This window comes from Seriola lalandi, unplaced genomic scaffold (assembly GCF_002814215.2).
Source record: "Seriola lalandi dorsalis isolate HSWRI2012SDOR001 ecotype SW California unplaced genomic scaffold, Sedor1 jcf7180002054616, whole genome shotgun sequence".
Classification (NCBI taxonomy): domain Eukaryota; kingdom Metazoa; phylum Chordata; class Actinopteri; order Carangiformes; family Carangidae; genus Seriola; species Seriola lalandi.
In genome coordinates, this window is record NW_019525169.1 from 1,006,188 (window position 1) to 1,020,973 (window position 14,786).

At 46.6% G+C, this 14,786-nt stretch overlaps 1 protein-coding gene across 2 annotated transcripts in view; it reads left to right on the forward strand.

The window, feature by feature from the left end:
- dlgap1b (discs, large (Drosophila) homolog-associated protein 1b) overlaps positions 1-14,786 on the forward strand; it is an 86,276-nt gene that overhangs the window by 69,012 nt on the left and 2,478 nt on the right. For both annotated transcript variants that reach the window (XM_023420094.2, XM_023420096.2), the window contains exons 7-10: positions 8,657-9,042; positions 9,127-9,206; positions 12,961-13,376; positions 14,661-14,752. In XM_023420094.2, the coding sequence (XP_023275862.1) occupies positions 8,657-9,042; positions 9,127-9,206; positions 12,961-13,376; positions 14,661-14,752 (974 nt within the window). The remainder of the gene's footprint in view (positions 1-8,656; positions 9,043-9,126; positions 9,207-12,960; positions 13,377-14,660; positions 14,753-14,786) is intronic.

The following is a 14,786-nucleotide window of genomic DNA, read 5'->3' on the forward strand; positions in this document are numbered from 1 at the left end:
CACCCCCACCCACCCCACTCTGCAGAGAGAACACATACAACAGTTTCCTGTGAAAATCAAGAAATCTGTGGTTCACTTTTGAGGATTACTTTCCCAAAATGTCAAGATGTAACAGAGCCCATCTGGCGTGTCACATCAGGTGGACAGGGTCTGCTCTGTCAGGTGGGGCCAGTCCATCTCCTCCCTTTTTTCAGTTTTTTTTTTCAGTTTTTTTTTTTTTTTTGTTGTTTTTTCTTTGCTCTTCCTGTCTGTGTTTTGGCATCAGAGAGAGCAAAGGAAAAGCAAAGCCCCGAAAGGATTTCCTCAGCGTTGACTGTGGATGATCCTCATGGCTCCCGCATGCTGAAGCTGGGCAGGGCCAGCAAACTCAAAGCCCTGGGGGAATGAAAACCTAAGAGGGGTTGGGATATAGATTTAAATCTCCTGGAGGAGATGGGAGTTTTTTTTTTTTTTGTTTAGTTTTTTTCTCGAGGGGAGAAAAACATGTGTTTTGCTGTGTTCTTTTAGCAAAATATTGAAAGTTTTGAGACTTTTCTTGACAGCTAAATTGTGTGGTTGAGAGTTCATTTCGCTTTCACTGATCTGGAGGGGAGGGAGGACGTTGGAGTAACTCTGAGGAATGGTGCATGGCTGTAAGTGGGTGGTTTGGGCTGTGCAGTGTGGGAGGCCAGGCCCCAGTGCAAATTAAAGACTTCTCTGTGAAAGTCCCAGACTCAGCTACAGTATGTGTGTGTGTGTGTGTGTGTGTGTGTGTGTGTGTGTGTGTGTGTGTGTGTGTGTGTGTGTGTGTCTGAGTGACTGAGCCTGTGTGCAAGTGGCAGGCGGGGAAGAGACCTAGCCCTCCTTCTTTTTTCTTTTTTTTTTTTAACTAGTCATTAAAAATAAGCCACAACTCACCCCCGGTACACACTGAGAGACAGCGAGAGGGAGAGAAAGAATGCATCTCCTCTTTCTCCTCCCTTTCTTTGAGCTTTGCTGCTTCACTAACCAAGTAAAACGGGGAGGAAAGGGTGGGGGGGTGTTCAAGGGGACTGATTCCACTCAGAGGTTTTTAAGAGGCACACTCAGACCCCTCCCCCGTGTTAAGAGTAGCAGGAGTTTTTTTTTTTCTGTCCAGGAGGGAGAGAGAGAAAGAGATGAATGGGGAAAGGAATGCAGGAGACAGACGAGTGCTCTCGGCAGGAGAGTGGGAATGTTGGAGAGACCATTGTTTCTCCCCCACAAGATTCTGCAGGGAGTGGATGTAAACACACAGGAAGAGAGGGAAGAGGTGTGAAAAATCACACCTGAGAGACGGATAGAGCTCCGGGTCATCTTCTCAGATAGTTCGATTTATCCCGATACGTGCTGCCCGCTACTTTGGACACACACACACAGATGTGCATACATGCAGCCAGTGCCTATAGCTGCCATCTCGTCTTTCCCTCCACACCCCTCCTCTCCTTCAACAGGATGTATAGGGTCAGAGGGTCAGGACTGGAAACCACAAAAGACAGTAGGCGTCAGTATAGCCTGGTTCTTGTTCCAAATCCCCCTTTAGCCCCCTGTTGTACCTCCTACCTTTCTGACCCCCCCCACCCCCTTTTTTCTCTCATTTTCCTCCTTCTCTCTCTCTCTCTTTAACTTTCCATCTCCGTCTCTCCGTCCGTCCTCCCCCGCCTGCCCCATCCCTCCTCTTATATAGGAGACGCAGAAGGCCTGACGTTTGGTTTTGGGCCCAGATGGCTTTAGCATGCCTCTGGCGGTGGATTAAGCCGCCAGTGTCTCCTTTCCCCCCTCCATGTGCAAGTGGTCAGGACAAAGAACGTCAAACAGGGGGAAAGAAGGAAGGAATGCAGGACTGTGAAACAACACCCGACGCTGATGTTTCACGGCATTCCTGGAAGAGTAAACTCAAAAACGCTTGTAAAAACTGCCATCCAGCTTTCTGCTACTTTTTGTGCCCAGTCATTTCATGAATCAAGTTATGACTTTTGGAGTTAATCCCCCCCGAGAGCTTGTAGCAAAGAAAAGAAGAAGTGAACTTTTGACCACATTCTGCTGCATTTATATGTAAATAGCAGCTGCAGCAAGCAGTGATCCTTCATGTAATGACATGACATCGGCATTGTGTTTCAGCCCTCTCAGTTGAGGCTGGTTCTTGTGTGTGTATGTGTGTCAGCCTCTTGTCTTTTTGTCCGTCTGACCGTGTGTTTGCTATTTTGTCCCAGCGTCCATTACTCCCCAGGCTTGCGGTTATGTTTCCCTGTACTCGGCTGTAACTCCACAGACTTTCAGTTCTTGTGGACAGTCTGTCATGTTTTATCAGGGAGCTGTGTTTAAACACTTGGAGACAGTGTGGTGGCAACATTGCTGTGTTGTTGTGGGTATTTTTAGTTTACCAGACACTGGACTAAGTGGCCTGTATTATCCACTTAGCAACACAAAATGCCACCATGAAGAGCCTGTCCTCTCTTCTTCTTTCACACTGTCTTTATCTCTGTGAGCTTGACTTTAACAAGTTCTTTAGTCAGAGATTTATTTACACCTAGTCACTGCTCGATCACAAATCCAGTTTCATTTAATGACTGACTGATCCTCTCCAGTTACATGATTCTGTTTTTAAGTATGCGGCGACTTGTTACAGTCGACTATGCTGTCATTGCCGGCACATGCGATGTGTCACTCTGCACAGCGAGCCAGTCTACTCTTATAGTCTCAGTCAGCCGGTGAGCAATACTGTGGGAAATGAGTGCAGTGAAAGCATGCGTGACATGTGTGGGTGTGTTAGCTTTAGCGTCAGGGCTAATACTCAGGGTTTATGCCCCACGAAGCAGATGGAATGTACAGGAACTGAAGGAAACAGCACAAAAAACTTATCCCATGCCCTCTCCCCCTTTTTTTTCCTCTCCTCCTTTACTCACTTTTCTTTCTATTATTCTTTCTTTATCTCTCTCCCTCTCCCCTTATGTCGAGTGACCATGCTCTCTCTTTCAGCCCCCTGCAGGCAGGTCTTTTGGACAGAAACAAAAGACTGATTTGTCTCTTCATGTGGTTGTGGACTAGTCAGGGTAAAGCCCTTGCCAAGGAGCAGGGGAGAACAATGGAAACGGCCTGGAGCCGTCACAGGGCAGGTCTAATGAGAAAACCCCCTTCATGTAAGAAAAGTCTTCAGGAGATTAGCCCGCATGCTACAGTACTGTACTGAGGGGAACTTTGGGATTACATATTTATACCAAATCCTGGATAATTGTACCTGCAATACATGTCATCTAACTGGTTTCTACACTGTTGATGATAGGAATTACACTGTTGTTAAAATAAATGTTAGTTATTTTAATATTTTAGAGGAATATAAAAGAATCAGTTGCATATTTCAAGAGTGATGTCACCCCACCCTCCCATAGGTAAACCTCAGAACACTAAATGTCCAAGGCAGAGGGAGTATTGATGCTAATGTGAGCATTAAAAAGAATGTTTTGAACTTTCAATTTTTATTTCCCCCGCCCCTTTCATTTGTAGCTCTCAGCATGTCTCTCCCTGCCTGTCACTGACTGACAGAACGAGGAGAGCGTTGGGCCATAAAAGAGGAATGCAGGTAACCGGGCTCTCTATTTGAACTTGGAACACAGGAAAGTGGGTTAAGTGAAGTGAATCTATTGCCTAACAGGGAGCAGCTGCCTGCCAGATTTAGCGGCGGCTGACAGTTGTAAACACACTCTTATCTAGTGATTCAGGAGACGCAGGCCTGCCAGAGCAGTTACCCACTGTTGACACGGGTTTCTGTCAAAAGGGGCACACTGAGCACACAGCTTTGTTGATAGCACTGTTGGCCTGAGGACACCGGAGGCATATTTAACAAATGTTTTGTACTGATATGCATGCTTATGTTTAACTTATGACAAGAAATCAATTTAAATGCAGCAGTTAGTGCAGGATGTTTACAACTCTGGCACCATTTGCACTGAAAACTCCCTCACCAAAAAGCACTCACACATGTTAAATATACCTCTTTAAAAGCCACTCACAGACTGCTACTCTTGTTCACATTTACACTCGCAGGCGCACACAGTGAGCTATTGTGTCTGAGAGAGTTCAGGCATCTGGAAAGCAGAAACCCTCTCTGGTGACCTCTGACCTCTGGCGGTCGAGAGTCGCAGACTGACATGAGGGTCTCAGTGAGACGTTCAGGTGACTCAGAGGGCTGTCAGAGGCCTATTAAAGCACTATTGTATGTGGTGTATGCAGGGTTTGTTGTGTCTCTGCAACATTAGCTGATCAACAGTGATAAGTGATGAGCAACAAACTATCTTAGCTTATTTTAACACATCAAAACATTTTGAAACTCAAGGCCTTTTGTAATTCTTTTTTTACAGTGACTTAAAGTTGTCTAACTGGAGGCCATGTTAAGTCGTTTAGGACGTGTCTTATATTTTTGCATTGTTGTTCACAAGAGCAGTACACACCATGTGTCACACGGTGTAAAACTTACAGGTTATTGTCATCTAATGACCCTGTCCCAGAAATCCAGTGACAAGCCTTTTGACAAGGATCCAAGACAAACTGGTTGGTAGAGTTCAGCATTCACCCGCACAAAGCTGCCGCTTCAGGGCTAGAAACATAATTAGATATGCATTTGCAACCATTCACTTCTTTTGTCTATGCAGAGAGCCTGTTGTTTGTTTGATTCAGTTATGCTGCGACCTATTATTCCTGCTGTGTTTTCTTGTTGGCTGGTGTTTAGGTGAGTGTCAGTGCAGCTGCAGTGTACCCTGTCAAGGTAAACAAATGGCCAACAGAAGCTCCCCCCTGCTTGCTGCTGGTAAAACGCCAAGCCTCCCAGCAAACTTCATGTTGCTATGTGTCGCCATGGTGATGCAATCACAAAGGACTCCAGCTGGTTCTCTGTGCTTGTGTGTGTGTGTGAGAGAGAGAGAGAGAGAGACGGACAAATGGACAGGGAGCGGGCAGACGGAGCCAGGCAGTAACTCTGATTTACCCTCGTCCCTCCTCCTCCTCCTCCTCAGACTTGTTCAGCTCTTCTTCTCTGTTCACTATTCTCTGCCCTCTCCCCTCTGGCAGACCCTCATCCCAAACACAGCGCAGCTGGGCTCAGCTGTCAATGTTCCCCCATACCGACCGCCCCCTTTCCTGGCCTTTGTATTTGTTTGGATGGTGGTGGATTTGCCCTTGGCCCCCGCGCGGGGGAGCTCGTTCCTGTTAGCTAGCCTCTTAGACCAAACCGTCTGCTCTTTGAAGTGGCCTATCACACAGATACACAGATTGGAGATTACAAGGCAGCCGCCTGCCTTCAATCTGTCCAGTAACATGAACACAGTGGTTAAATAAAGGAAACAGCGTACACCTATGCAGACACACAAATGGGACACAGTGATCAGCAGAGCCAAAAAAAATAGATGGCTAAGCAAGTCTGTTTTTGTTCTGAATGCTGGAGAAATGAATGGAGACTTTGCTTTGCCTCAGAGGAGGGAAGAGGGCTTTCTTTGATATTATCAAGAGGGGTGTGCTCTGCCAAGACGAACTGCTATTCACACCAACTTGTCGGCATGGGACTTTTGAAGCATTTGTCAAAAGAGGGATTTGGCAGAGAACCACTAGAGTTTTGTCATTCACAAACTCTCCTCTTCTTTGCGATGACAATACTCTCAGCAGGCTGCACCTACCTCTGAGGGAAGGGAGATGAAATACCACAACCCCACTCCCATTAAGTGAGGAAGTTACTCCCAGGTTTCTTTGTTGCACAAAAGAGAATATGAGTGTTGCCTCTCCTATTCTGTGATCAAAGCTGCATAAACCTGATATTATAAAGTAAGAGAGAAACTTTTTTTTTTTTTTTTTTTTTTTTTGGTCCTCAGTGTTTATCTGTGGCTGGTGAAGAGAGTTTTCCACATTCCTTCTTAGGGGTCTGATGGACTCCTGCGTCACATTCCTACTTCACTCCGTCCTTGACTGTCTGTGTGTGTGGGAGGTCCGGGGGCAGCGGCGTTGTCTAATGCTTTCATGGCTGCAGGAGGATCAAACTATTTTCTTATCATTTCTGTGAAAACTGGAAACTTGGCCCTCGTCTTATCGGGACAGTAGTTTCGCTCAGATGCTTTTCCTTTCGCTAGTGTCAGACAGACAAGAGTCAGAAAATTCAGAGTTTTTCTAACAAAGGAACTTTAATCCATTCATTTTAGCTTAAAGTCTGATGACGTCTTTACACCCTCACATAGCAGTCATTGGCATGGGGCAGGTCATTTTTGACAACAACTCCCTATGGACGGAGAGTATATCAGTGGCAGGAAGTCTGTGGTCTCCCTTGATGTGGAGAGGTTGAAACGTTAAGCTGGGTTGTGTCAGTGTTATTTTTATGCCTCTGCAGGCTCGTGTGTGTGCGTGGGCTTGTTCTGACTCCTGAGTGTGTTTACTTAACCTGTCTCGGCATTCAAGACCCCTGTCATTCTCTGGCGTGTCTGGCTCTCGCAGTGACAGCTAGGTGGGACGCGGCGCGTTGTCTCCTGTTTCATACGGCGCTTTATCGAGCGAACGAAGAGGAGCACGTACCCATACAACACAGCACGCGCACACGCATGCTCGCGCACACGCACGTACACACAAATGTGACTTTTAGATGACTTCAGGGGATAGAAGCTCTGAAAGGGGGCTGACATTCTATCCTTTGAACCTCCACGGCTGATAGGGGCAAGACCTCGCCCTCTCCCTCTGTGTGAGTGCATGTGTGTGTTCACTGTGTGTTTTTTTTTTTTTGGTTCTCTTGTGGGTCTGTACTTAGTGACCTTTCTGAAGATTAGCCCTGGATGTCGCTCATATTCACTAGACATCTGTGAAAAGTCGAGACACTGGTGCATATCGTGGCATGCTCAGATAATTCCCTGTGGGATGGCTTTGGCAGTAATTCCTACATATGCAGTTTATCTCAAAAGAAACGCATATGACATTTAGCTGCGGAGGGAAACACAGTAAGTCACTTCTTTTGTCTTTCTTGTGGTTTGGTACGCCACCATCAAAGACACTCATATTAGCAGCTATGATCTCATCTCAACGCAGCACTCATCCCATCCGAGGACTTTCCAGCCTGTCAAAACCTGACTGAAATCTCGACGGGGATCATCCAATCACTGCGGGCGAGGCAGGAGCGAGGTGGGAGGACGGGCGGATGACTCTGACAAACCAAGAGGATGAAGTCAGCCCTCTGTTCACCTCCAATGTGTTTGGGCCTCTCTGTAGCTGTCAGTGAGATGGCAAGACACAAAGCAAACAACATCCCGCTCTAATAGTTTTAGACATGGCTGCTCATGCTGGGTGTGGCCGGCAACAGTTGTCTGCTGCACACTGAGCAGCGATCCCGGCACGGTAGGATGTTTGTCTTTTGAAGGGATTAAAGGGATCCAGGAAACCCGCTGTCCTAGTTTTGCTGCACAGCACAGTGAGGGCGACCTAGTTTTTGATGATAGCACCAGGCCAGGAAGGAGATTCCAAGGCATAATGTAGTTAGGACGTGGCTGATGTTGTCTTTCTTTAGACGGGCTATGCTTTTATTTTTTCTGTCTGTTGGTATGTTACAGACTCACAGACTCAGTTTGTGTGAGAGGCTCCATTGTCTGTGCAGAACCTGTAGAAGTAATCTGAGAGGGAGAGAGCGCAGACAGAGAGAGGGAGAGTGTTACCGAGCAGCACTATGATGCTTTTTTTTTTTTTTTTTTAAGTATCATCCATTTGCTTGGATTTAACACAAAGCCTTTAGACTGTACTGAGCGCTCCAGCTACAACATCATTAAACGTCTGCGCTTAACTGTAAATATCATTTAAATTGCAACTATGCGAGTACGCATGTAAACAACAGCAAGGGCTATATATGGCAAAGTCAAATTCCTCTCGATGTGTACAGTAAGTGCGTAGAGGGATTAACCATCTAGATCAGTGGGTCAAGTGCCTGACATAATCCTATTACTGGACGAAGCTCTGATTCGTTAAAGTTGGCCCTAATCTCTGTCCATTTTGACTCCAACACAGAGGCCTAAGACCTCTGTGTAAACTGTCAAGGTGTCAGCTGTCACCAGAGTCATGTGGTGACATCATATATTTTTAAGCATAGAAATATATGCTGTTTCCATACTTTCATTCACAAATTTTCGACTTAGACATTTCTGCTGTTTCTGCTTATTTTACGTTTGTACCTATTATCTTCTTCATGTTTACTTTTTCTTGGCTGGACTGTAATTATTTGCAGCTGCATCAACCCAGCTGTATCTTGACATTCAGGCCTTAGTATGCAGAAACACGTCCTACATAAAGCAACTCAGTTGTACCTTTCATTCGACCCCCTCCCTGCTTGTTAAACACGTGCGTCTGTCAAACTCTACATCCCCAAGCTTGTTATGCAGCATTTTCATTGAAAAATTTCGAGCCAAAGGCAAAATAACCCTGATGACATTCTCGAGTTTTGCAAGCTCCCTCCAAAGCTGCAAATGACATCATGTAACAGTTTTCACAGGCAATGTAGTCCTCCTCATTTTGAGTAAACTGAACTTCATGTGTAAAATTGGTGAAATGCTTCTTTAAAGTTTCGACTTACCTTTTTAATTAATAGATTGAGATTTTTTATTTTTTTTTACTTATTTGTTCCCTCTCTTTCTCTTTTCCTCCACTGCAGTGTCATCATGCATCACCACCTACAAGAAGACACCTCCCCCTGTCCCACCACGCACCACCCCATCCAAACCCTTCATATCCATCACAGCCCAAAGCAGCACAGAGTCTGCCCAGGATGCCTATATGGATGGGGGCTCGGGCCAACGGACGGGCATCAGCTCCCAGCCGGGCCTGTCCAACTCCACGGAGAGCATCGACAGCATGAAGGCCCTGACGGCAGCCATCGAGGCGGCTAACGCTCAGGTGCATGGCCCGGCCAGCCAGCATGTCACAAACAGCACCATCACCATCACTGCCACCGCCACCACCTCCGCCGTCGCGCACGTCTCTGCAGACAGCAAGGCGCAGAGGGAAGCGCTCCGCAAGTGCCTCTCCATAGGGATCCAGGTCTGTGGGTGCACCCGTGGTTCCTGTGGATGTTCTAAAATAAAACCCTGGCATGCTTTCTGACAGTTTCTCCCCTCCTCTTAGGTGGACCCAGAGGAAGGAGGGCCCACAGAGGAGCAGTCCAAATTCCAGTCGATAGGAATTCAGGTGGAGGATGAGCGATGGTGAGTAGTCAGAGGAAAGAGAGGAGTAGTAGGAGGTTGTAAAAATGAAACTGGATAAGTCTGATGGGAGGGATGAGGCAGAGATAGCATGGACAGGAAGAGGACTTATGGACACAGAGAGAGGTTTGTAGTGTGCAGTGCAAGCTTTCGCCCCCCTGCACTGGCTTCCCGCAGCAGCTGTCCCCAGTTCAGGGGAGGTTGGCGTCAGAGCCCCCTCAGCCAGGGGCCCAAAGTGACAGCTGGGCCAGAGGATGTGGTACAGGGGACGGGGAAGGTGGAGGGGGTGAGTTGACAGCCATCTGTTGCTGCAGTCATTGTGATTCAGGCTACTTTGAGGTTGTGTGTGTTTGTGTATGTGTGGGAGGGAGGGAGAGAGAGAGAGAGAGAAGGGGAGGGAGTTTTATTGGGTTTGTTTAGTTCTGAGCACTGAGAGACTGCTGTGCTGTCAGCTATAGCCTCTCATTCTGCAACATGTGCCCAGTTTGAGAAGAAGCTGCCTAGTGTGCACGCTGTTTCATTAGCTCACATTGCGCCACACTTATCAAGGCCTCTGCTGGGACACGCAGGCATTTATGGCTTCTTTGTCTGCTTTCGTTCACCCTGTCAAAACAATGACCTTCTGTTTGGTGAAGGAAGTTGACAAATTTAGCCACGGCACTGGTTTTCACACCGCAGCCGAGGCATGCTTCAGGAATTCAAAGAGACATCACCTTTAATCAAAGGTCACAGAGAGGGCTGAGTCCAGAACTTTAACACACACACTCACGCAGTGTCAGGAAATGTGATGGACTTTCTGAAAGGGGAGGTCTCAGCTGACTGACTAAGCTCCGAGTTCCTGTAGTTGCCAAGCCAAATATTAACTCATCCAGACACCCTCTAGTCTGCTGAGGCTGGGATGTTATGCAGCACTGCAGCCTCTGCATTTCTCTGGTTAATGTTTGGAATAGGTGGGACGGTATTTTTGTTGGTGCATGTTAGATTTTTTTTTTTTTTTTTTTTACCTGTTGGCATGCACTGTGTGTGTGTGTGTGTGTGTGTGTGTGTGTGTGTGTGTACCTGGGAGGTCTGGGCATGCTGGCCCTACATTAGATTTCCAGACAAGTGAGAGTGCCAAACTCCTACGGCCTTGCTTCAGTGCTCAACCTGCCTTATTTGTGTCTGTGTGTGTGTGTGTGAGTGAGAATCTGTGTGTTTATATGCAGCAGTCTCCGGTCATAACCTCACCTTGCTGTTTGAACTCGGATTAACTGAGGGGGAGTAAAAGAGATGAAAACAACAAACAGCATGCCTTGTCTTTACACAGACTTCTTTCTGCAGGACTGTACAGATCTATATGAGTTGAGCTTTTAATACATGTCAAATTAAATTATACTGATTTAATGTCTTTTTTTATATAATAGTGCACATCAAGTATGTAAGCACAAAAAAAACATTTTAAAATTTGATCTCAAAATGTTGGATGGATTGACAGATTCTGTTTTTTAGGGCCTGGGGTTGGTGGTCACCAGATGGCTTTGCAGTCACAGGAGCAGTGGGGCATTGCTCATTGTCCTGTAGTGACTAAACCATATGCACAACCGTCTTGAAAAATCAACTTAAATGACAGCTAGACCTCCCTGTCTTTTTGTTTTTCTCCCAACTGACTGAAGGTTTGTCATTACTGGCAAACAAACAGGAAGGCTTGGGTGCACGGGCAACTTTTTAAATGTGTATTTGTGGTGCGTAGCAGCACGAGTGGCTGTGTAACACTGTGTTTTCTGTCATTTAACATTCCTCACCTTGTTTTGAGCTTCCATCTACAACCAAATAAGACATCAGGCTGCTTTTGTTTATCGATGCCTCGATATTTCCTCATGGTTGTGATTTGAGTCATGCTTTCTGCGGATGAGAGGAAAAGTAATAAAAGCCTGGAGGTAAAGAGGCCTTCTGAAATCTGTAGCTTATGGAATGCAAGACACCCCCCCCCCTTTTTTTTTTTCTTTTTAACAACTTTCCGTCATGTTGACCACACGAATGAAATGAGAACATGGACTTTCTGCATTTTTACTTGCTCCTTTTCCCACTGACCAGATACCTTCCTCATATTTCTTAGTTTTCCCCCCTCACATTGACTTCCCTGTTGAAATGCCCTTCCTTGTTCTTTTGCCTCCTGTTTATTGATATGTCTGTCTTTCTGTCTGGGCTGTGTTTGGCCTTGCCCGTCTCTGCCCCTGCAGGAAGTTGTTAGCAGGCTGATAGAAAGCAGGCTGAGGTCATTAGAACTGAACACCTGCTCGGAGGAGTTACTCTTTAACTGCTCTTCACACACACTCACACACTCGCAGGCTGCTGGTAGAGCATATACACACTCTGTTTGATCTCCCCCGAAGCCACTCCCTTGTTCCTGCTCCCTCTCTTTTCGTGTTCACGGAAGAGGAGAGATGAATGAGAAAAAAGGGGAGGTAGAGATGAATGGGGAGCACCGAGGAGGAGTGTGCGTCCGGAGATGGGCTGAAGCAGACGTGATGGAGCTGTGATCATTTGTGTGTGTCATGCTGCAGGCAGGTCAAGCTGAGGTTCATGTGCGAGAGGATTGTCGGCATGTTTGAATAGGAGTACAGCTAATAGAGGAGCAATTCAGTCTTGTTTCTGGCTTGGAAAAGTTGTTACTTCTTACTAATTTGCAGCATATTGACTGAACTAACAAATATTTAAACCCAGACATGCTTAATAATAGGATATGGCATGCTTGGTATACCAGACTTAAAACGTTTGCATGAGAACTTATGTGTTGAGCTCAGATGTGAACTATTCTGCTTTTATATTCTCTGTTTATCTTTGGACTTCCTGACCCTAGCAAGCTCTTGTGTACACTACAAAGTGTATCAGTAATTTTTTTTCGAGTGGCTCAGTGAGCTGCGCCCTGGTACATTTTTGTAGTTGTTAATAAATGATGTGCTTGGAGTGTTGTACCACTTTGAGTTGTAATCTGGCAGTGATTAGACCGCAGGTTAGTCCAATCGCTGCGCAGCTCTCTGGCCAGCAACCCCCCCACACACACACACACACACACACACACACACACACACACCCAAAACACCCGCATCCCTTTGGCGTCCCATTCATTACTGGGATGGTGAGCTACTCTATAGAACGTAGCCAAGTGTGTGTATGTGTGTGTGTTGATTTAATCTTTGCACATGTGTGTGTGTATGTGGGTCCGCTCCTGCACACAGTGTGGAGGGACTTGGCAGAGGCTGCCCCAACAGTGCCACAAAGCCTCTGAGCCAAAAACGACATGGCACACCCAGCTGTAGGGAAGGGTCCCAGGTGTGTGTGTTTGTGTATGAGTGTGTGTTTGTGTGCTTGCACTATTTATGTATGTTCATCAGCCCCCAAAGCAGAGCTAGTGGTTTTACAGACGATTGCACACTCTGTTGCTTCTGAATGAGGCAGGTGACAAAACACACACACACACACACACACACACACACAAACACAAAAAAGATGTTCCACACTACAAAAGCTATTCATCACTATCAGTGACGAGATCACTGTGATCATTTCAATTTTCCATACTGGGAGCACCTCCAAGAACTGTGTGTAAACAATATTATCATAATTACTGCAAAAAGGAAGGCACTGTGTGGTATTACTATACGATCTGAGTGTGTATATTCAATCACTGCATAAAATCAGATTCATACCAGGTGAAAAAAAAAAGAACAATACCTTTTTGTTCACCACCTAACTTTATTCTTGCTTCCTCTTCTAGTTACCGCAGGATGACCCGCTCCAACAGCGTAACCACGGCTGTGCAGGCTGACCTCGACGACCCCACAGATGTCCCAGAGCTGCCGCCGCGTCACTGCGCCACCATGCCGCGCCAACACTCCCGGGACGCTGCCACCTCCACCGTCAGCATCCAAGGCTCGGGAAACCACTACCACGCTTGTGCCGGGGATGACTACGGGGAGGTGGGCTTCGACCCGTCTATCCTGCCCCCTCCGGACCCCTGGATGGACAGCGTGGCCGAGCCGGAGGCGGAGGGTTCGGAGGCTGTCGGCCGATCGGTGTGCCCCCGTGACGGCCGCTGGTTCCTCAAGTTGCTGCAGGCCGAGACAGAGCGCATGGAGGGGTGGTGTAGGCAGATGGAGCAAGATGAGATGGAGAATGAGCTGCCTGATGAGAGTGAGTTGAATCATTGGTTTTAAATGTCAAGATATGAAGCCAAGATATAAATTATATTATATAAGACTGATATTAGATCTATTTTTCCTCTCCTCTCCTCTCCTATCCTCTCCTCTACTCTGATTTGGAGGGTGCTGGTATTCATGGTATTGGACCACAATAGCTGCTTGTTCCTGTCTCAGGCCCTCTGGCCTCCACAGACATACCGTGCATACTTATCAATAGGCTGCTGCTGGCCCCAGCCACACATCTGTCCTCTAGATACACTGTATAATGATCTTTCACACAAACACAGTGAAGGGGTTTCTGTCAGTGCCCCTTCCAGGCAACTATTTGATCTTGACGTAACACACACACACACACACACGCAGCAGTACATGTCTGTATGTGCACGTCTAAATATGTTTTATTCACATACACATACCAGATGGAGCAAACAAGCCTCAGGCAGTAGGCACTGTATTTCTACCTGTCCTTACTGCGCAGCTGATTTCATGTCTTACAGAAAATGTCATTGCTTATGCAGCTAGTGTGTTGTTATGGTTCCAGGCAAGAGATTCTCTCACAGAACGTGCAGAACAGGGAGGCTGTCTCAAGGTTATGTTTTCCCAGCTCCCATGCCACCATGTGCGCACACACACACACACACACACACACACACACACACACACACACACACACACACACACACACACACACGCACATCCTGAAGGGGTTGTGTCTGTAGTGCAGATTCATTACTCCCCCTCTCAGTTTCTGATCCCATTCTCTTCATGTCGAGTAATGTATGCAGTGACAGTTCCTCTCCATAGAGATATGTGAGTCAATATGACTGGCCAGTGGAGTCCCGTTATACAGCACAGCCTTGTTTATTTCACATATCATTCTGGTAAACTGGCATTGTGAGAGAAATAAAACATTACATTCTTAAAATCTGTTTTAGGACCATATGCTTGATTTGAAGAACTGTGCTGTAAATGTGTTTTTTTGGATTGTGTGTTCAAGCTTCTCTTTTTAGAAAGTATAGCTTTGAATTTTGAATTTCAGTGCTCTTCAGTAATTATTTCACTTCCCTAAAAGAAATCTGTTCTTGAGAGGCAGGTAGAAGAGGATTCTGCACATCCTTGTGTGTTGCATTACTAATGCACCCTCTCTGTTAGCGGTGCAACATGCCTGCAGTATGCGGTTCCGTGAGTAATTGCATTGTGGTGTGTGTGTGTGTGTGTGTGTGTGTATGTGTGTGTGTGTGTGTGTGTGTGCACATGTGTCTGTGTCTTTCTGCAGTCATGGGGAAGATCCGCAGTGCAGTGGGGAGTGCCCAGCTGCTGATGTCCCAGAAGTTCCAGCAGTTCCGGGAGCTGTGTGAGGAGAATCTGGTATGTGTCACCTCATCCTCTGCATGCTCCCCCA